General features: G+C 39.2%; 1 protein-coding gene across 1 annotated transcript in view; it reads left to right on the top strand.

Annotated features, from left to right (window-relative positions):
* lekr1 (leucine, glutamate and lysine rich 1) overlaps positions 1-21,315 on the top strand; it is a 169,575-nt gene that overhangs the window by 104,361 nt on the left and 43,899 nt on the right. The window contains exons 7-8 of the mRNA XM_020937690.2: positions 9,546-9,623; positions 11,486-11,689. Of these exons, the coding sequence (XP_020793349.2) occupies positions 9,546-9,623; positions 11,486-11,689 (282 nt within the window). The remainder of the gene's footprint in view (positions 1-9,545; positions 9,624-11,485; positions 11,690-21,315) is intronic.

Raw genomic sequence — 21,315 nt, 5'->3', positions numbered from 1 at the left:
CTATACTCTTTTCCTCTTTTCATCTACTATCATGAAAGCACGTACCTCGCGAGAATCAAATTGCAAAGCTTTAATTTATTGCTTGACTGTTTGCTCACGCCTGATTGGCCGCTCTTGAAAGTGGATACACAAATGTTTATTCAGCAGGAGAGTTTGGCGTTGGCCGCTTGTCAATTAAAGGCTTTCATTATTCATTTATTCATTATTTATGTACCACTTATCTGTTTGCGTCAGTCAGGAGTTGTGTTGGAACCCATCCCAGCTGCTTGTGTTGGGCGCACTCTGGAAAACGGCCAGTTAATTGGAATGGGTGGCACTACTCCCTACTTACTGCAAGGAGATTGGTTAGATCCCTGACTTGTCTGTCTCTGTGTCTCTACATGCCTTGTTTGCTTCCTTGGGACTTTGATTTCTACAACCTTTCACTTAAAGACACGCATGCAAATTGCTCTAAATTGTTGTGAGGTGTAAAGGAGTCAGCTATGTTCTCACAGCTCTGTTCCCACGCTTGAAAGACAGTTTTGAAGAAAGGGCCCTTCACACATTTTAGGAATATTTATTTATTTAGACCTCTGTAGGTGTATAGTAAAGATATTGTTAAAATGTTTTTCTTAAAAGTCCTTTATTGCTCAAAATTGTCTCTTGTGAGTTTGAAGTCATGTTAAAATGTTGTTACCTCATCCAAAACATCCCCAGAGTTGTGTTTTGTTTCATTCACACATTTGAGTAACCTTTTATTATTAGTCAGTCTACCTTTCCAAAGCTCTAAATGAAAGCTCAATGGACGGATCAAAGGAATACAGAATCTCTCAATTTTGGCAACACATTTTGCATAGGGCCACCACAAAGCTAGAAATGGTCATGGTGCTTAATGGACAATGTCTGGTAGATTTAAAAGGATACATTACGCATTCTTGTGGTTTCAATTTCCTTTTATAAGAGTCTGGATTTTTAGCTGTGACGCAACAATCTGGGCAAAATGCAAACTGAGCATTTGTAAGAGCTCAGAGAACATAAATTTAGGTTTAATGGATTAATGAAATAAGCATGAATGAAGAAAATACTCCCCAGGTCTGTCTTTGATGAGGGGACAAAAATATAACATGGTGAATGGGCCTATATTGCACAAAATTGATTCTCGTGAGCTTTAATGCTGTTATCTCCTCAAAAACATACCTAGAGTTGTGATTTGTTTCATTCACACATGCAACTAAATGCTCTGTGCCACCTTGTGATGTCATGAAGCGGTAGTTTAGAAGTTAACAGCTGCCTGCCTTTTAACATTTAGTTCAGTAGAGATTGGCGAGCCAGGCTTGCACCACCTAGTGCCTCCACTCAATTTCATTACTCTCCAGCAACTAGGTCAGGAATCAGAATACACTACAGACGATTTGCAAGAACCCCAGAAGTGCGAGTTCAGGCACCAGCCAATCAACGAAGAGCCATACATTCTGTGTTGGCAACGAAGATCAAGGATTTAAAGCCAGAACAAAGAGAATGTTTGGTGAATTTTATCAAGGGGAAAGACGTTAGTGCCCTTCTTCCTACGGGATTTGGGAAAAGGTTAATAACCCCAGTAGTGGTGCATTACATACGTCAGGACCAAATTGCATCGATTGATTAAATAGAAAAAAGTATCTGCCTACTGTCGAGCAAATGAATCCTAACGCTGTGAGGTCAGACAGTTTCCACGAAGTGAAACCGGCTGATGAATCAGGCTAGAGATTGGCAACTCCAGGGCTGAAATTATCCAAATGTTTCTCGTGAAGGTGCATGGGGTTTAAAAACACAGTGGAGCACTTCCTATATTACCACATGACATCACAAGGTGGAACAGAGTGTTTTCAGATTGAGAGAAGAACACATCTTAAATATGCAGGGTTTGTGTGTTAAACATGTGTGAATCGGGACACAGCATCGTAAACTTTATTCCCAACTTCAACATATTTTTGAATGTCGCTTCTCACTCTTAACCACCATTACATGCTTTAATGGATCCCTAATGCTCACCTTGCCTTGAAAAACTTATATTGATTTTTACAATAACAAACGCCTTGTCCTTTATAATATTGAGTTTTGTTTAGCCAGTATTTTATCCTCACTCTTAAAAGTATCATCCTCACTTGAATTTATGACCAGTGCTTGGTGTCCAGATGCACTCTCAGATAAATAAGAACTCTTCATGGACTTCTGCCAGCGAATAAAATATACACTTCACAAAGTTATCTTGTTTTTGACATTGAGTATTGAAGTTCTGTGACCACAAATAACCCATGTAAGAAGCATTTTCTTTCAAATACATCATTTTTATTGCTCATTGAAGCATATTGTTCCGCGCTTTCAGACGCCCTGCTTTTATTTTTACAGACACAACAAAACCCAATAGGAATGATTAATGTTTCTTTCTTATCAACGCACCTTAATTTAAACAACTCCTTAAACCCTCCCGTCACAGCCAGATTAGGCCGTCAGGTATGCCCTCCATCTGTAATTTGAATGACGTGCATAGGCTCACGGCATCAGATCTTGTGTAACGACTCTGCTTTTCGCATTGAACTGCTAAACTATTTCCTGGAAAACGTCCGTCCATTGGTAACATATGACTGCACATGTCCTCCACATGCCTGAAACCACAAAAATATTTCTATGAACTTGAACCTTGTGCCTCCGAAGCTCCAGAATACCAGCGCCATAGCCCTGCTTCCTCCCCTCAGCAGATCAGCCTATAGGATAAAAGAATTGCACCGGAGAGTCAGATATCATGTCATTTCCAACCTTGAGGAGCAGAGGTGCAGAGAGGATGACAGAGCGTGGACGGGCCTGGCTGGTCGTAAAGGTCAACAGTAGGCTGCAGCTAAATAGCAGCACTTACAGGCCTGCTTTAAATCACCAGAGATCTGACAGAGTAGAGCAGAGAGGGTTTAGGGAGAGAGCAAAAGGGCAGTGGAGAGGAGGAGACAGGAAATGAGATGAGTGAGTGTATTACCTTCAGCCTATAGCTTTGGCATAGAGTTGTGGTAAATGCATTGGGAGTGCATTTGCAGGGGTAAGCATCAACACGGCACCAAATAACTTTCTCTGGAATCACAGTATCTTCTATGTGTATTGATGAAGACGTTTGCAATCAGGACATCTTATTTGCCTTGCATGGATTTATGATAATATTTATTCACATTTACGTAATTTGAGCCACTTCTCTGCTTATGCAATTGTAGAGGCAGCCGCTGCTTTATTACTAACTACTGTCGTAAACTGTGGATAATGATTTTCTCTCACTCTACACAGCAACAACTGGAGGGTTAAAATTTCAGGGGGAAATATTTCAGAGTTGTTTTTAACACAAATAGTGTTATTTTAACTGTTTGAAAGTTAAACAGGGGTTCGAGTTAGGGTTATTTGCCAGAGCTGATATGGTTAATTTGGCACCTCCCATCCACCACTCCAAACTCCTGCGAGAGAAGACCAGTTTAGTCTTAAATTAATTAAAATAAAGTGTAAAAATAAAACACCTCTGTGTGTTGTTTAGCTAAATCAGGATAACCCTACAAAGTGTTATCTGTTTACTCTCAAAACGTTAATATAACTCTTGATTTCGGGGTTAAACAGGAACTTTGGTCAAGTGTTACTTAATTAACATTTCCAAAAATGTTAAATTAACTCAAGAACAGATTGGACTCATGAGAGAATGTGAAAATGGATTCTGTGAGAGGCAGTTTTAACACTCCACTTTTTGCTGTTTAGGGTTTTTGAGTGATAAAAAAGAGCTTAGTTGCTATAAAAATGATCAGTTAAAAAGAAAATGTTTTATCTTTTGAATCATAAAATGTACTCAGTATGACACATATAAACAGAATGCTGAAACCTTTTCAAAATAAAAAACTGGGACATCCCTGGTTTGGGTTGGTTGGTAATAATAAAATTGTGAAACAAATATGTAATTAAGGAAAACGTGAGTCAGTATAGTCACATTTTTGTTGTGTTTTGGTCATTTTTAAGCAGCTTTTCAGTATTTTACTTGTTGACAGGTAAAATACTGATCAAAATAGAAAGTAAAATCTTGTATAAAACTGGAACAAATCAGTGGTTTTGGATAAATCTACTGAAACAGGGACACAGGGCTAAAAACTGGGACTGTCCCGGATAAATAGAGACGTCTGGTCACTCTAGTCTTAAAGCTAGTCATAACTAAACTTGATTTGAATAGAAATAATTATTATGTAGGGCCTGTGTAGACTAACAGGCTCTTCTAAAATGACAGTGTTGCCTGTGCAGGGTTTTAGTCCAGTGAGTTACCTGCACGTACATGTAACCCAGCTTTAACCCTATTAGATCATGGCTGATGCATATAGACAGTAAGTAGATCCCCTTAAGGCCGCCTGCCAAGCATTATCTACAGCGCCCTCCTCCAGTTCTTCTTTGCCTTGACTCTTAAGAACGCTGATTCCCACCAGTTTTATTTTATAAGGAGAAATTCTTCCTGAAATTATTTTGGTCACATGTCTTGCTATATAAGTGTGAGGGAAATGTTCTCTAACTTTTGGCTCTTTCATCATCTTAGTTAGATCAGTTCATGAGATCGTATTTACTAATTTGGTCATGAACACTAGACTGACCACATGGTTTACTGCTTACACTGAAACTTTGGTGTGAGACTTAGTGTTAGACATCCTCTGCTGTTAACTGTGGTGTGACTCACAGGACTAAAGAAATTCTTGGTCAACTAAAGACTAGTAAAGAGCATTTTCAAGTGACAAGACAGATTAAACTATCACTTCATACTACTACAACTGCTAACTCCCTCCAGGCATTCTATATTGTGCTGTTGTGCATATAAATGATCATTTAAAAAAATAGATAATACTGGCCAATCAATTGACAGGGGTCCCATGGTCATGAAAATCCTAGAAAAGTCATGGAAATTGAAAATGTCATTGTCAAGTCATGGAATTTTGTAAATTCAATGAAAGTTTTGGAAAAGTCATGGAATTTTAGTATCTCTTTCAAGCAACTACAGCGTTCTGTTAAGTTTTCATTTGGCTCTTATGATTATTTCCGAATGTATGTGACAACAATAAATGAATGTTAAAAACTATAATACCAAACCATAGAGTGAGCGGAAAGGGTTAACATTTCATATTTAGCCCTAAAAGTATGCTCAATTCTACACATGTAGGGTGCTGTAAAGTCATGGAAAATTCACTTTAAGTCATGAAAAAGTCATGGAAAAGTTTTGAAACTTTGTCAGTGAAAAAGAGTGGGAACCCTGGCTGACTAAAGGATCAAAGAACTAAAGCCTTATTGAACTGTATGGGAAAAATGGAAGCACAGCCTCATAACACCATAGATTAGCTCACTGTATTATGCACCTAAGTCCTGTAGCATTAGATAAAAATAGATGGATCATTTTACACACACCCAAACACATCTTCAGTTATCAGATCAGAAATAATAAATTGCTCTAACAACTGCCGCGTTGACAAACCAATAACCGGCCACAGTTGTCATAAAAATCTGTTATAGATCTCATGCTAGCCGCCCTCGCTGTGTGTACCAGTTGCGTGTGGGGGCAAGGTCACAGGGCTAGACAGGCAGCCAGAGTCTCACACACTCACAAACACATTAACTGATCATGCCGCCACAGGGGGATTAGCGGAGAAGCCGAAAGGGTTAGGAGAATTAGCCCAGAGTCTGCTGTGCCAGAGGATGTGTGCGCACAAAGGACCGCCATGGCACGCAGAATACGAATTATAAGTGATTTCCAAAATTACTTTCTCAAGAGCGGGGCAGCAGCTGTGGCAGAGAGCAAGAGGTCAAAAACACAGTCACACACAAGCGCATGTATAGACTGGAGAATTATGGGGCATAGTATGATGGTAAATCAACATAGTTCAAGTAGTGCGTAGTGTAGTTTTTCATTCATGCATGTTCTCTAATCCTGTTGTGGGGTTGAGGTGAGCTTGTTGTCTTCAGCTGTTAATGCATTTTCACAAATCTCTCCGTAAGCTGTTCAATTCATCTTCTGAATGTTGCCTTCACTGCAAATCATCTACCTGTCTTGCTGGCATTAGCCGTGGGGCTATTTTTCATTTCAAAAACAAATTGCCACCTCATTCCGCATACATTATTTTAAGATGTATTGATTTTATTCTGGAAGTTGCCACAAACATTGACATTATCATTCCAGTTGTATGGTTTTTGCTCTAGGCTGACAGCAAATAAGTTAGTCTGTTTTCAAGCCACACAAAGTATCATATTTTTCAGACTATAAAGCGAAATGTCAATAATGTTGAATTCTCTTGTCTATTTTCATACATAAGGTGCACCGGATTACAAATCACATTAAGCAAAACAAACGGACGACACTTGAGACTGATCCCTTAGCCCAGGCATCCATGATCCATTGGCAGATCGTGGTGTAATTTGCCCGGCATTACCTCCCTGTCTTGGTGAATGTGTATTATGAATGTGAATCTGAGTGGATAATTTAAGTTTTTTGTTGTTGTTTTTTTCCTACAAGGAGGGCTCAAACATACACTGAGTAATAATGTTTTTAATGCAGCTTTGCACACATTTGTTTACATTTTACAGAAACTAAACTTAAAACCGCATGGCTCATTTGAATAAACTATAAGTGATTAAAAAACAGCTCGCTCCTTGCCATAATGCTCCGGCAATCCATCAAGCGGTGCATCTTCGTTGCTTACCAAAGTCATACTAAAACATTTTGACAGATTTTTGAGCACCATGTACCACATAAAATCAGTTCGAGGTCAGTAAGCACAACCAGAATAAATACATAAGGTGCACAGGATTATATGGCCAAGTGTCGATTTTTGAGAAAATTTTAGGATTTTAAGAGCGCCTTATAGTCCTAAAAATATGGTATTTTTAGAGTATTTTTTTTACATTTTGGTGCACATGAACACTGGACATTTTATACAAATCAAACTACTTTCTATACTATTTCTTGTACTACTTCTGCTACTTCTCAAATTCCCCATTGAAATGAATGGGATTGAGATGAACAGAAAGTGCCACTCATGTTAGAAACTCCGTACTACAGTTGTATGTGGGAGGGTGAAACATCTTCTGTTCTCAAAGGGAGGGGCAGTATTTTAAGCAATAAAATGTGCAAATTCCAGTACAAAAATAACAACACATGATAACATATGTCCCCTGAGTACACGTACGTGGCTCTGGATAATGCATCATCCAAATGAGTTGTAAAAATGGTACGCCAAATTCTGCAAGCCAAGAGTCATAATATCCAGGAAACAATGCTGAACTTTTGATGATCCCACAGGAAGATTCTGCTAGTGGCTTCTTCCACAGTAATGTCAGAGCGTAGGAGGACACACAAAAGCAGCTGGGGCCTTTGGTATGCGGCTCCAGAGCTTGTAATTGTAAAATATCCCCCCATGGTCACCACTGTCAGAGGGCTAATGCTTCTGAAATGTGCTTTAAGAATAGGTTCGAACAATCAGAGATACAGACTGCCGGGTAAGTGGTGGGAACATGGGGGGATAAGACAGTGAATCCTCTGTAGTCTTGTGTACGGTGGAAGCTATAAAAAGATAAGAAAGAATTATGAAAGTACTAATGACACAGTGCATTAGCGTCATAGTGTTGGCTGAAAACATTTCAAGATAAAGGCAATGTTTCAAGGGCTTGTCGATGTTTTTAAATCACCAATGTACTTGTTGTTCATGCCCATAGACTGTTTATATAAATGGACTTTGATAACCCGGTAGCTGCCCCGTTCCAAATAGGAAACAAGCATGGGTGCGCTTCTGGCTCCATCAACTCTGGCTACAATTAATTTAGTATTTAGTTTATTTAATTTATTTTACGGGGACCATATATATGTAGCCTGATTCATCAGCTGGTTTCAACAAAGTGAAACTGGGCAACGTTAGAGTTTGTTCAAGCGACAGTAGGCGGGTACTTTTTTTCATTTAGCCAATCGCTGCTATTTGATCGTGACGTATGTAATGCACCGCTAATGAGCCTAACTGGTATATTAAGCTTTTCCCAAATCCTGTAGGAAGAAGGGCAATAACGTCTTTCCCCTCGATAAAATTCAATGAACATCCTCTTTGTTCCGGCTTTAAATGCTCGATCTCGGGAATCGTTGCACACAAAGAATGTATGGCTCTTCGATGATTGGCTGTTGCCCGAACTCGCACTTCCGGGGTTTTTACGAACCGTCTACTGTGTTCCGATTTCTGACCTAGTCGCTAGAAAGAAATGAAATTGATCGGAGGCACAAAGAAACTCCCTCTCTCTCTGAGTTAATTTCCATCTGCAGTCCCTGAAACATACAAAACATAGGATACACAAATAGAATGAAACAATGCAGTCTATATACAAACAGTTATAAAATGTATAATGACATTAAATATTTCTATACCATTCCCACCCTGCTTCATCTGTGCCTTTAAACAGATATGATTGTGTTAATAGTTATAAGCTGTTTTTTCCTACATTAGTTGGTACTTGTGCATTGTTAAAAGATATGTTCTTAACTGAGCACTAAACTTTTTGAAGTCTTTGGGCCTGTTTACACGAGAATGCTTGCGGGTAAAAACGACAAATTATTTTATCGGAAGTGCCTTTTGTTTGGACGTTGACCGCGTTATGGGGCTTAAAAATGCAAATATCTGAAACCACCCTTCAGAGAAGAAAGTCGTAACGCTTCCGTCTACACTGCCTAAGATGCAAAACTCTGGTCAGATCTGCTCACGTTGCATATGCGTTTACGTCACATACTTACAGTACACAGAAATAAACATGTCAGATGGCATGCATACCCAATCGAATTCCACACAGTTTTCCACTTTTTAAAAAGCAGTAAATGTCATTGTTTTGACAAGCTGGTAAGACTGGTAAGAGTTTATGTTATGACTTAGGGCCTGTTTACACAAGGTGGGTAAAACGACAAAATATTTTATCGGACGTGCCTTTTGTTTAGATGGTGACGATGGTGACGGCGTTTTGGACGGTATAAACACAAAAATGTCAAACCAACCTCCAGAGTAGAAAAGTTGAATACGCCATAGTGTTTCTGTCTACACTGCCCAAGACACAAAACTCTGGTCAGATCTGCTCACGTCACGTACGCGTTTACGTCACACACATCACCTACTTGCGTCACCACCGAGCCGCCTGTCATGCATACCCAATCGAATTCCACACACTTTTGCATCACTGTATGCACACAGATTTGCAAAAATGCTTGTCTAAACGCGGAATAAAAACTGAAGACGTGATGCCACTTTTGCATCTTCTGTTCAGACCATCATCATATAAACATAATCTTTGCTTAGTATTAAATTCTTAGTATTGAGAGACCGCCACCCCTCTCTCTGTAACTGCTGCTGTCAGGCTTGTCATTTTGGTCTTAAAATGTTTGTATTAACCTGCTCTACATGATCCGGGTGTTTTTATGTTGCTATTTTCTTCGGGTATGAAATTACAAAACAAAATGTGATGGACAATTGAAATCAACTGTTTATAAAATGGTATTCCTATATTTTTGTCTTCAGGGAGCAGATGAAACAAAGCGAGGAGCAGTTGGCATTGCACAAGAACTCAGAGATGGACTACAAAGCCACACTTTTAAGGTATGGTCTTCTAATTCCTGTAACACGCCCCATTCATCTTCTTGTCCAGCCTGGCCACAATGCCTGCAGCTACAGCCCCCCCTCCCCCTTCCTACCTCCGGTCCATCAGCGCTCTTATGGAGGTGGGGATATTAGTGTCAGGCCCGGTCTGCCCTTGAATCACTTGAGAAGATCTTAGGCTCCAGAAAGTGCCAGTGACACAGTGGAGAGTCTCGTGTGAGGCTGGGGCAGCAGATGGAAGCACTTCTTAGCTTGGCGCAGGCTAATGTTTCTCACACACACTCTCGCAGCGTGCAGTATACAACCATGATATGAACACAGACACATGTGCGCTCACGCCCATCCCACAGACAGCTATCGCCACCCTGGTCCTATCATCTTTCCACTGAAGCGTTGGGCGTGTGTATTTCACATACTATCTGATGCTATTCTTTTGCCAAGCCAGTGGCTGCCCTGGTGTGTTCAATTACGCCGGCAATTTCTCTCCCCTCCCACACAGCGGTCTCTGATCTCACCCTCTGGCTCATCCGCAGCTCAACATATGATAGCACTCGGGCCGGGGGGGTCCAGCTATTTCAGAAGACGTAAGAGGTAGGGGGGAAGCACCTCATCGCTCACACAACTGTAATGGGACACAACTATTGGGTAAATTGTCCGAGACTGGACACCATTATGCACAGGTCATTAGGCAGATTTTGTGCAAAGTGTTTTATATGAATCAACTGTTTTTAAGCGCTGTCTTGAACGCTCCATTGTACAGGATGGATAAGACTATAGAATATGCTCAAGGAATCCTCGCCTGATACTTGCTGCTCTAATATTCCTAAAGAAATATTTGTAACATTCATAAAGACGTGAACTCTCTTTAACATTCTTTGAAAAGATAAAGCCACAACACATTAAAAACAAGGCAGAAACATGAGGTCTAACTGTGTAAACACAGAGTGCATGAGGCAGAATTTCTAGTGCGCACAGGGGCCGGGGCAGTTTGGTTTGTTGACCCAACATCCAGTTTTTATGTAGCCTTGATGGCCTCATGAAATTACAACCATCATGTTCTTTGCTGAGTGCAAAGGAGTTCCTGACCTGCCCAGAATATGTTTTGGATGTGCTCTGGATTCCTCCCTCTGGGAAGCTGTTCTGGGCTTGTTTCTCTGGTAGAAGGCCTTAGGGTCAGCCCAGGACTAATTGGACGTGGCCTGCTGTTCAATTTCAACGCTACAGGACAGTCCAAGCTAAAAGGACGGCTCTGTGGAGAGGAAGCTGTGTGTCTCTTCTTTTACTGTCATAGATCTAATAGACCCTTCCAGTGTTAGTAAACATAACACCTGCAGTCTTAAGGCTGATACCATTACATTCATTAGCTCCTGTGTGTTTTCAATGTGGGACTTGAAAATACACACAAAAAAACAACACAACTATGAAAAACAAGGGCTGTCTGACACCCACTTGATCACATATAAGTAACACCAAAGCGTCGTTATTGATTGTTAATGTTAGTGGTTAGTGCCGAAATTTGTATACATGCTACTTTTATTTCTTCAAGCAGCACAAATCTTACATATATTTGTGAACTTTAGAAAACGGAGCTGGGAGTATTGACTCTTTATTACCTGTGGGCAAGTAACAAACATTCACACAAAGCCATTTGTCTGCACTACCTACAGATGTCAGAATGAATGTCTTTATTTTGCAGTCCTATTAAAATGAACGGGATGGAATGTTAATATGAGTACAAGGCTCTGTGCGCAACTATTCAAACATGTCCCTCGTGGAAGGGTCTATATATTTTCATGTGCTTTTATAATTTGCATCATCTGGACTCAAGCACACATTTGTTTCCTTCTGTTTATTGCCGACAGGGTGAAAAGTGAATTGGAGAGGACGCGTGAGGAGTGGTTGTCAAGCCAACAGAGATGTGACACATTACAGGAGCAGCTATCCACATGGCAACAGAGACTAGAACAAATGAGTGGGAAGTACCACGCAGCTGAGGAGGAAATGACTGGACTGAGGGCGGCTTTGGAGAGGGCCGAGCTGGATGCCAGGGATGCACGCCGAGACAGGTCATGATTTATGTCTTCCATGTCTGATCAGTCCACGCTGTTCTGCTATGAGGCCGTCCAACTCCACTCCCCATGCAGTAAACAGCTCATAGATCACTCATTAGTCAGGGATAAACATTACATCAGGACTGAACAACTGGCAGTCCAAGAATCATTCAAGTCAAATTCTGACATCTGTGTGATTGTTAGCAGAAAGGGGTTTGCTTGTCATGGGCCCTGCTTAAAATATACACAATAGGAAGTACTGAGAGATTTGAGATTCTTCTAGTAACACAGTGTAAGCAAATCTACAAGTCATCTCCTGTTTTGACTTTATTTAAATCAGGCTTTTGAAACTAAATCTGGTCTGTTAAAGTTTATTATCACTCACGTAGCTTTTGCTGACAAGAATGCGACTGATCACTGAACCAATAATATTAGCAGATAAATGTATGCGTGTACACTTCCAGTCAAAAGTTTGGACACACTCTCTCAGTCAGTTTTTTTTTATATTTCTAGGTTTATTACCTTCTGCATAGATATATGGAATTTTGTAGGAAAGTTACTTCATAATTCTATATATATATTGCTTCATATATTCTTCCGTATGTAGAAAGTAGTAAAAATAAAAAATAAAAACATTAAATGGAATAGAGTGTCCAAACATTTATTTTCTACATTATAAATCTATATATAATTAATGATGTTATTATTATCTATTTGACTGATTGTGTATGCTTAAAGAGCACCAATCAAAAGTTTGGACACTGTTTCATTCAGTGTTTATTTATTTATTTCCTTTTTGTTTACTACTTCTTACATTTTATATGCATACAGAAGTCATCAAACAAACATAGCAAGACATGTGGTATTATCTAATTAAAAAATTTAAATAACTCTACTAAATTTATATTAATATTTTCCACAAAGCAAAGAGTGGTTACTTTGAAGATTTGTATAAAAAAAATAATACTTATTTACCTGCTTTTAGTTAATTAGTTAATTATATCTTACTTCAAATATTTGATGTCTTCTGTATGTATTTAAATGTAGAAAGTAGTAAGTATATATTAAGGAAAAAAACTACTTTGAATTTGAACTTTGAATGGGACTTTTGCACCAAGCATTTTTGTATTTTGGTAACAAAAACCACAGTGTGACTGAACCATCAAAATAAATTTAAGTAGGTTACTGTGAACTAATATGGAAAGTCCCTCAGTGTTACTTACAGAAAAGTGCATGTTGAATCTAAAGTAAACTAAAAAGTGTGTGGATTAATAAAATCCATGGTGCATTAGACCTTTTGAAAATGCTTATGTTCTCTTTTTTGCAGAGAGCATCTGACACCTAATTCTTGCATTTTCATTGTGCTAATTTAGATTTATTTCCACATTATTTGAATTTGTACAGCACAAAAAAGTAAATCTTCCATAGGTGAACACCTTTTTAAGAAACCCAAATTAACCAAATTACATCCCCTTTTAGAGAAGTATAAAAATGTCTTTGAGGCGATTCAAAACAGAAAGTCCTCTACTTTTATGCCACTTATTAGTGATGATCAAATGACACTTGCTAAATGCCAAGCGTTGTGCCACTCGTGCTTTCCTCACAGAATTACAATCCGCCATGGGCTGTTCTGTCCCGGCTGCTGTAATAGATTGTTTTGTTCTGACACTAAATATTTACAGCGCCTTTGTGTCAAAGAGGACGCGAGGTGAGTACAGTCAACAATTCATGGCCAGCATTATGAGTCTATTCAGAGCCTTCTCTACTGCCTCTCTGCACTGGCTGAGTTGATCTCTTTTTGGGAGGTTGGACTGCTGCCCAGAATCTTACGTAAGCTGTTACCTTTTTTTCTATGTGACCGGTACATTCTGGCAAGCACGAGTAGCTCTGAATGCTCTAACATAGCTCTTTATAACACTTTGGTACTCCGAGTGCAGCTTTTGTCCTATGCAAAAGGCCATACAGCTCAGCATATCATTATTCAAAAGGGCAAAATTAACCACAAAAACAAATCGTGAGTGTAATTTCAATGGATGCAATTAGCAAATCACAAAGGCTTCCATTATTTAGATAATACTATGGAGACGTCTGAAAAAAAATAAAACTGCAAATTATTAAAGCTGCCTATACAGCTGTGTTTTTCGACCTTTGAGTTGTAGCAGACTTTTTGGCTGAAAAGAGTCTGCTCTCCCTCATCTGGATTTGGTATTAGCATTCTATTTACTGGCAGCAGTGGTAATTAACCTTGAAAATAACAATAGCCAGCTACTTAAGTAACCTGGACGGCATGCTGATATAAGCATGCCATTGTAATGATCGCAATTTGGTGCCAGGAATACTCATGGACCTACAAACAGCCCAGGAGTTCTACCTTTGACATAACAATCCGGGGAAAATTGAAACAGAGTGATTATGAGGCTCAGAGTTTAAGCACCTCATAAACAGGATTAAGGAAACAAGTGGAAAGCAAACTCCAAGTACGTTTTATATAAGAGATCAATGTTATATCGTGTTTAAAAGCTCAAAAGAGTCAATTTCGCATGATGTGTCCCGAATTTTGGACTTCCGGTCATCGCACAATACATACTGGGAAGGATCCTCCAAAATAGTGAGCATCAAACCGCCATGTTTGATTTCCTAGTGGGGTGCGTCTATTGTCAAAGCCGATCTTTTCAAGTCTTTTGAACCATATCGCTTTTGTTTCTGCTTCTGATATTGTCATATTTCAGTTATGGGATTCGGACATCGTAACTGTGTGGTTTTTGGATGTCCAAACAGCAGAAAACGTGCTTCGGAAGTTTGCGAACTTCATAAAGGCAAAAGGGAATCAGATCTGTGTGACTGCAAGCCTCCATTCAAACTGTTTCCCTTCCCAACGGAATTGAAAAATAGTGAAAGGCGAAGATGATGGGCAGTATTGATACACAAGAAGGACGAAAAAAGAAAACCTATTCATCATCCTGAGTCATCCTGAGTTTGCAGTGAACATTTTGTATGTGGAGCGCCATCAAAGCAAAATCCCGTTTGTTAAGCAAAAGGTACAGAAGACAAACAGGCTGAGTTCGCACTTTCTTGTTGGACTGACTTTACAGCAACATCACGTCCTGGTCGCTATGTAGTGGAAGGTGTTTCTTGGCAAACAGCTGGCGCCTTTCGCTTTGGCGTTGACTTTTTAAATTCGTAACCAAGGTTGAGCGAGGGATCGGGATTTGCTTTGATGGCGCTCCACATACAAAATGTTCACTGCAAACTCAGGACAGCCAAAGGTCACCTTTTTCGTCCTTCCTGTCTATCAATACTGCCCATCGCCTTCGCCTTTCACTATTTTTCAATAACGTTGGGAAGGGAAACAGTTTGAATGGAGGTTTGCAGTCACACACATCTGATTCCCTTTTGCATTTATGGAGTTTGCAAACTTCCGAAGCCCATTTCTCAAGCCGTTTTCCGCTGTTAGGACATCCAACAACCGCACAATTACGATGTCTGAATGTCATAACTAAAATATGACAATATCAGAACCAGAAACAAAAGCGATATGGTTCAAAAGACTTGAAACGATCGGCTTTGACAATAGACGCATCCCGCTGGGAAATCAAACATGGCAGTTTGATGCTCACTTTTTCAGAGGACCCTTCCCAGTATGCATTGCGCGATGACCGGAAGTCTGAAATTCGGGATGCGTGTATTGCAATTCACAACGCATTTTCTTCTATATTTGTTCAGCCTTTTTATTCAATATTGTAGGACTCTATCTTGATATTTGGACGAGATGTTACAATTTCCGTTGGAGATTGAGTAAAAGTCACAGAACAGTGGGACTCAGATGAGAATGCAGATAAAAGAGGGGTGATGGCGCTGAGTTTTTGTGCATGCGTCCTACAATAACGTCTCTTTGGAGCTCTGAATAAAACAGAGACCACACGCGACTCTGCTGGTGACCTCTGCTGAACTGCGCTGACTCGCTAGCGGCTTAGCGTGCAGTGGATGAGACCAAAACGTTCCCCACATCAAATAAAAGAGACTGCACTGCATAAAAGGAAGATAGTTTAAATGACTCGGATTACGAATTATTGTGTTGAATGGAGTATATTTGGCGAGTACATTTGCGGCTTTGTCAATGCACTTTATATGACTGTTTTTAAGTTAAGTATTTAAAAGGCCAAGGTAAGTCTCCCATTCTCCAAGCTAAAATAGTAAATTATTCCAACAAAATTAATGACTCTACCATTTTCAAGCAAATATTCTGTTCATAGCAGTTAAAAAAAATTATGGGGCATGGTTCAATTGATTTTAAAGCCAAATACCAGTAATGGAAAACTCATTTTTGGATATCGATTTTGGATGTTATAATATTGTTTCCTCATCAAAAACATGGCTAGAGTTGTGTTTTGTTTTATTCACACATGTTTAACACGCAAACCCTGCATATTTTAGTGTTTTATCTGAGAGAAGAGCTATGTTCCACCTTGTGATGTCATGTAATTATACAGGAAGTGCTCCACTGTATTTTTAAACCCCATACACCTTCACTAGTATCATTTGGATAACTACAGCCCTGGAATTTCCAAACTCTACTGAACAAAAGGTAAAAGGTAGCTGTTCCCTTGAAAACTATCGCTTGGAGGTGGAACATTTTAAGCTTTGTTGATGCTGACAGACTAATAATAAAGAATTACCCAACATGTGTTTGATGAAGTAACATCATTATAATTTAGACTTAGACTTAGACAAACTTTATTGGTCCACAAGGGAAATTATTTTGACAGAGTAGCTCACAAATCACAATATAGTACAATAACAAAGAGCAAAAATATAAATGGTAGATATGTAACAATAACCAAAATATCATAATATCGCATTGTCGAAGTTCTCACAATAACATCGTGGACCATTACAATATATCGAATTACAAGTCTCTTTGCTTAAATTAATAGTTATGGTGCAGCAAAAAAAGACAGAGGGAACTACATAGACCATGATCCTTTGCTCCATTTCAGTGTAGACTACAAGAAGAAATAACATTTCTAAGCACTTTTAAGTCTTATTTCTTTGGATTAAGTCTTGTCAAGCCATTGTAAGAGGAAAAAGTAGCATATTAACAGTTTTGTTCACCTCCACAAAATATTGCAATAAATATTGTACCAAGAGATTTTGATATTGTTACATCCCTAATCATGAGCCTCCCCACCATATCGTGAGCTTTCCCACGATATCGCAATAAATATCGGACCGTGAAGTTCATACCGTGATGATATCTTATCGTGAGATTTGGATATCGTTACACCCCTAATAAATGAAAATGATAAATTCTAAATAAGTAGCAAAAAAAAATAGCAAAACACAACAAAATAGAAAGATAAGTCATAAAATATAAAACAACAGCTTTATACAAGAGGTCATAGGAAAACAGTGTAAGTATCAAGTACATAACCTGTCTTAAAGATCACAAAAGTCAAGTTTGCGTAATATATGATAATAATTAGGCTCAATTCAAGTCATTTTCCGTGGTTATTTTTGCAATGTACTGGACTTCTATGTATCTAGCTGGCAAAAAAGTCGACTTAACCACTTCCACTGTCTGACCCCCAGTGGCCCATGAAAGGATGGACGGTGCTGCACGTACTGTTGTTAGCCAGTCTGGCATGGCCTCAGCTTCCTCATTTAATCTTTGCCTGACCTCACCTAACCCCATTACTCTTCACGCACGTCGCAAAACATCGGCCTTTTCAAACCGAAGCAGTCAGGCGGTGTTAACAACAAAGAAGTAGCCAAGAGCATTTTTTTTTTTTTTTTTTTTTTGACACGGTTGACTTTAATAGCACGTTTTAATTAAATGGCTTATTATTGAATGTTTGTGTTATGCATTTGACTCATCGGTCTCCTCCAGATCTTGAACTTGATCAGGAGAAACCTAACTGAAGGTCTTTTGTTTATGTTCTAGGCAGGTAAACAGATTGGTTCTCAAGTTTGTGCAGGTTCAATTTCTACTGTGTTACTTCTGTGTCAACAGTGTAGAAAATCAGACACTATACCCAGTATTGAAAGTAGAAGTACTGATTTTAAAGAAGTCACAATAACCACACAGAAATGAAACCTTTCCTGAACAGATTTAGTGTCAAGTGTCGGACCACACAGACTAATATGGACCACTGCAAACTAAGTAGATGACTGTAAGATTATACAGATATAAGGCCACGTGGTAATATAACAGAAAGTACAATGATTTAATATTGAAAATGGCATTTGAAAGACATCATGGTATTGGAATTGTTATTGAATATCAAGTCTGTTCCTTCGTATCAAAATCAAGTTTGAAAGTTTAGTATCGTGACAACATTATTGACTTAAACTTAGGCTGAATCCCTTTACACCCCTTGGCCATATCACTTTCCCTTACCCTTTCGTTTTGCTCGTTCACGTGTAGGGGTAGGAGTGTCCCAGTTACCGTATACCCCTCCAAACGAACATTTTTCAGAGGCACACTCCAAACGGAGGGGTATGAGCAATATCCCAGAAAGCCTTACGAATCACCGGCAAGATTGCTGCTACCACAACCACAGAGACCAAAGAAGTTCACAAACTGTAGACGGCATGTTGGATTTCTGGCAAAAGCTCGTCGAGTCTGGTTACCTAAAAGCTGGCGGAGACTATTGATGACGAATGTGATTGTTGAAGGGGTGTCCCAGTTCGTAGGGGTTTATTTTCAGCCCCTACCCCTTTGCTGCTCAGTTTCAAGGGATAGGGGTAGAAATTAGAAATGGGATTGGCCCTTAGACTTAAACAAACTTTATTGATCCACAAGAGAAATTATTTGGACACAATAGCTCACACATTACAATATATCATAATAACAAAGAGCGAAAATATAAATGGTAATAATAAATAGCAAAAAAGAGCAAGGGACAGGTGTCAAATAAGGCATAATTATATAAATGTAAATGTATAAGTCAAAATAAACTTGAAAGATAAGTAATAAAATATAAACAGTGCAACCATGATATGATGATTGACAGAACATACGGTTATCTGTTACATACGGGCGAGTTGTTGTACAGTTGTAGGGAGTATTATCTGTTAATTGAGAGTGGAAGAATCCTTGCAATTCAAATGACACTTCTGCAGCATCTCTCATTACTGATTTACACTTTTGAAAGCTTTAGCAGATGCCAATTTTGTATTTGACTGGTTAATTCTCCTATTGGAACTTCAGAGGCAAATCCAGACTTATATGATAGAGTAGCAAAAGAGTCTTGGCCAGCCAGGGTAACACAATCTTGGAAATGAACTCGAAACCTTCTTAATGCGAGGTGAGGGTGCCAGTACTTTTGCTACCACTGTGCAAACATAGTGGTAAATGATCTCAATTTGTTTAACAATGTTCCACCTCCCTGGGCCTTCAAAACACTTTATTTTCTCTCTGTTTTGCATGGACTGGAGCCCCTTACCTTCCTAGATATTTCTCCTTTTGAATCCATCATGAAGGAGCAGTTGTGACTAATCCTGTCTTTTACGGAGTTTTCTTCCAAATATGTTTTTGAGGGTGGATTTTTTAAAAGAACACAGTGTGACTTCTCAGCTCAAAATATAGTGCTCGAAATCAATAAAATGTTATCAGGAAAAACTCACCTTTTAGGAGAAACAAAGTGTACCTGCTTGGAGAGATATGTGTCCATTGCCATTGTGAGAACGCACTGTCTTTTGCTCAAGTTTGCCAATCATAACTACAGGATTTGTCTAAAAGGAGGCAAGTTTCGGGCTATGCTTGCGCTACAGGTACTATCCCACCAAAGTAATAAGTAGGTTTGTGACGATATCCAAGTCTCACAATACGATATCGTCATGTTATGAACCTCACCGTACAATATTTATTGTAATATCGTGGGAAGGCTCACAATATTACGATATTATACATAATAACAAGACTGACATTATAAAATGCTTTGACCATCATTTGGTACAACATTTATTGTCATATTCATATCAATAATATTTTGAACAGCCTGAAAAGCCTTTGAAGTTGAAGTGCAATATTCAAGTAACAAATTGTAAACAATTGTAATAAAACTGTAGTTTTAGACATTGACCGCATCAGCGCACTAGGAGCATGCTGTTTTTTTTCAGTGCTTATGCAAATTAGCCATGTGGCTTTAAGTTTTGTTTCTGTAAAACGTAAACAAAGCTGCGCAAAGCTACATGAAACACATTATTACTCAATGTCTATTTGAGTCCTCCTTGTAGAAAATGTAAAAAACAAACTTAAATGTGATGGCATTTTATATTTTGGCTCCAGTTTAGCCATTAAAACCAAGGCCGTCCACCGTGGAAAATGAATGCAAATCACTCGTTATATATTCTCCAATGTATTTTGTTATTTCTTGAGCTGTTGTGAGGCAGCGCTGTTGTAAATGCTTCACGTATAGTTTCTTGTCCTGACTTGATTTTCTGAACACATTCTTTAAAATTGTTCGGTGTGTCGGCTTATCAAGTGCTTTCTCATGTTGCTAGTATTTCTTGAGGTGAACCGCACAGTGTATTGGCAGTGTTTGCACACTGTTTGTCCGTCACCTTTTCTCGTTTCTTGCTTCGTGTCACAACAAACCCAAAATCAGACTGAAAAGTTGCTGGTACGGGCGCACAGGCCATTGGTGCGGCCACAAAGGATTGTGGACCATGTAGTTTACTGTGCTATGTGCCACAGGAGCAGACTGAAAATTCTTATTTTTGCCTAAAGACACACAGTTTAATACCGTGATGAGACGACAATATCGTGGCAATGTTACTATGACGATATCATGATATCGCCAATATCGTTACACCCCTAGTAATAAGTAATATTGATAAAACCTCAGATGCACTTTGAGTTATCTTATCAATTTTACATTGACAGAGATGGGACAGTTAGCCTCTTTGCTATAAAAGGCCCCACTGCAAAACCTTTCTATGTGGACTTGTTTGGTTGGCTTTCCTCCTGATCTTTCATTCATTTAAAACAATAGTGTTCCATCCTCCAAGTAGTTACTCTTGATCAAGATTCTTGCTTAAGATCTGGATTTTCTAAGAAGACAGTAAAGTTAACCCTCAACTTCAAATGCAGAACATGCCAAAACCAGAGACAATGATAGTTTTGGTCAGATGTCCTTGTTGTCAGAAATTCTCAGAACTACAAATTTCTCAGTTCCTTTCAAGTTCATCATAAAGTTCAGTCAGCAGTTTCGGGAGTTGAACAGCCAAAGTAGTCTTAGTCTGTTTCTGAAGTGACACTTGAGAAAACCGCTGTAGCATCCAACGTGCAAAAGCCTCCTTCAACGCTGCTGCAATTAAAGGCTGGTGGTTAGAAGATAAACACGAGCGGTGACAGACGAAAGAACGAGGGAGTCTTCGGGAGGAGATTAGCCGCTGACGGAGGAGTGGAAGGGCGGAGGAGAGGGAGAGATCTGCTGCCTCTGCCCGGGTCATACAATATTCTATACGACTGACACAAAGTTCAAAACAGAGGCAAGGAGAAGAGGAGAGACGAGTGAAAGTGGTGCAAAGTGGATTTAGAAGTCAGGAGAGGTCAGAGAGTGTGCGCCGTTCCTCATCCATCTGCTAAATGTGAGAGGACTGGCTTCAAGTGCGTTTAAGTATCGGGGGAATGGGTT

Source organism: Boleophthalmus pectinirostris, unplaced genomic scaffold, assembly GCF_026225935.1.
Source record: "Boleophthalmus pectinirostris isolate CB_2022bp ecotype Guang Dong unplaced genomic scaffold, ASM2622593v1 HiC_scaffold_9, whole genome shotgun sequence".
NCBI classification, from domain to species: Eukaryota; Metazoa; Chordata; class Actinopteri; order Gobiiformes; family Gobiidae; genus Boleophthalmus; species Boleophthalmus pectinirostris.
The sequence above is the reverse complement of the archived record's forward strand: the minus strand, read 5'-3'. Positions and strand labels throughout refer to the sequence as shown.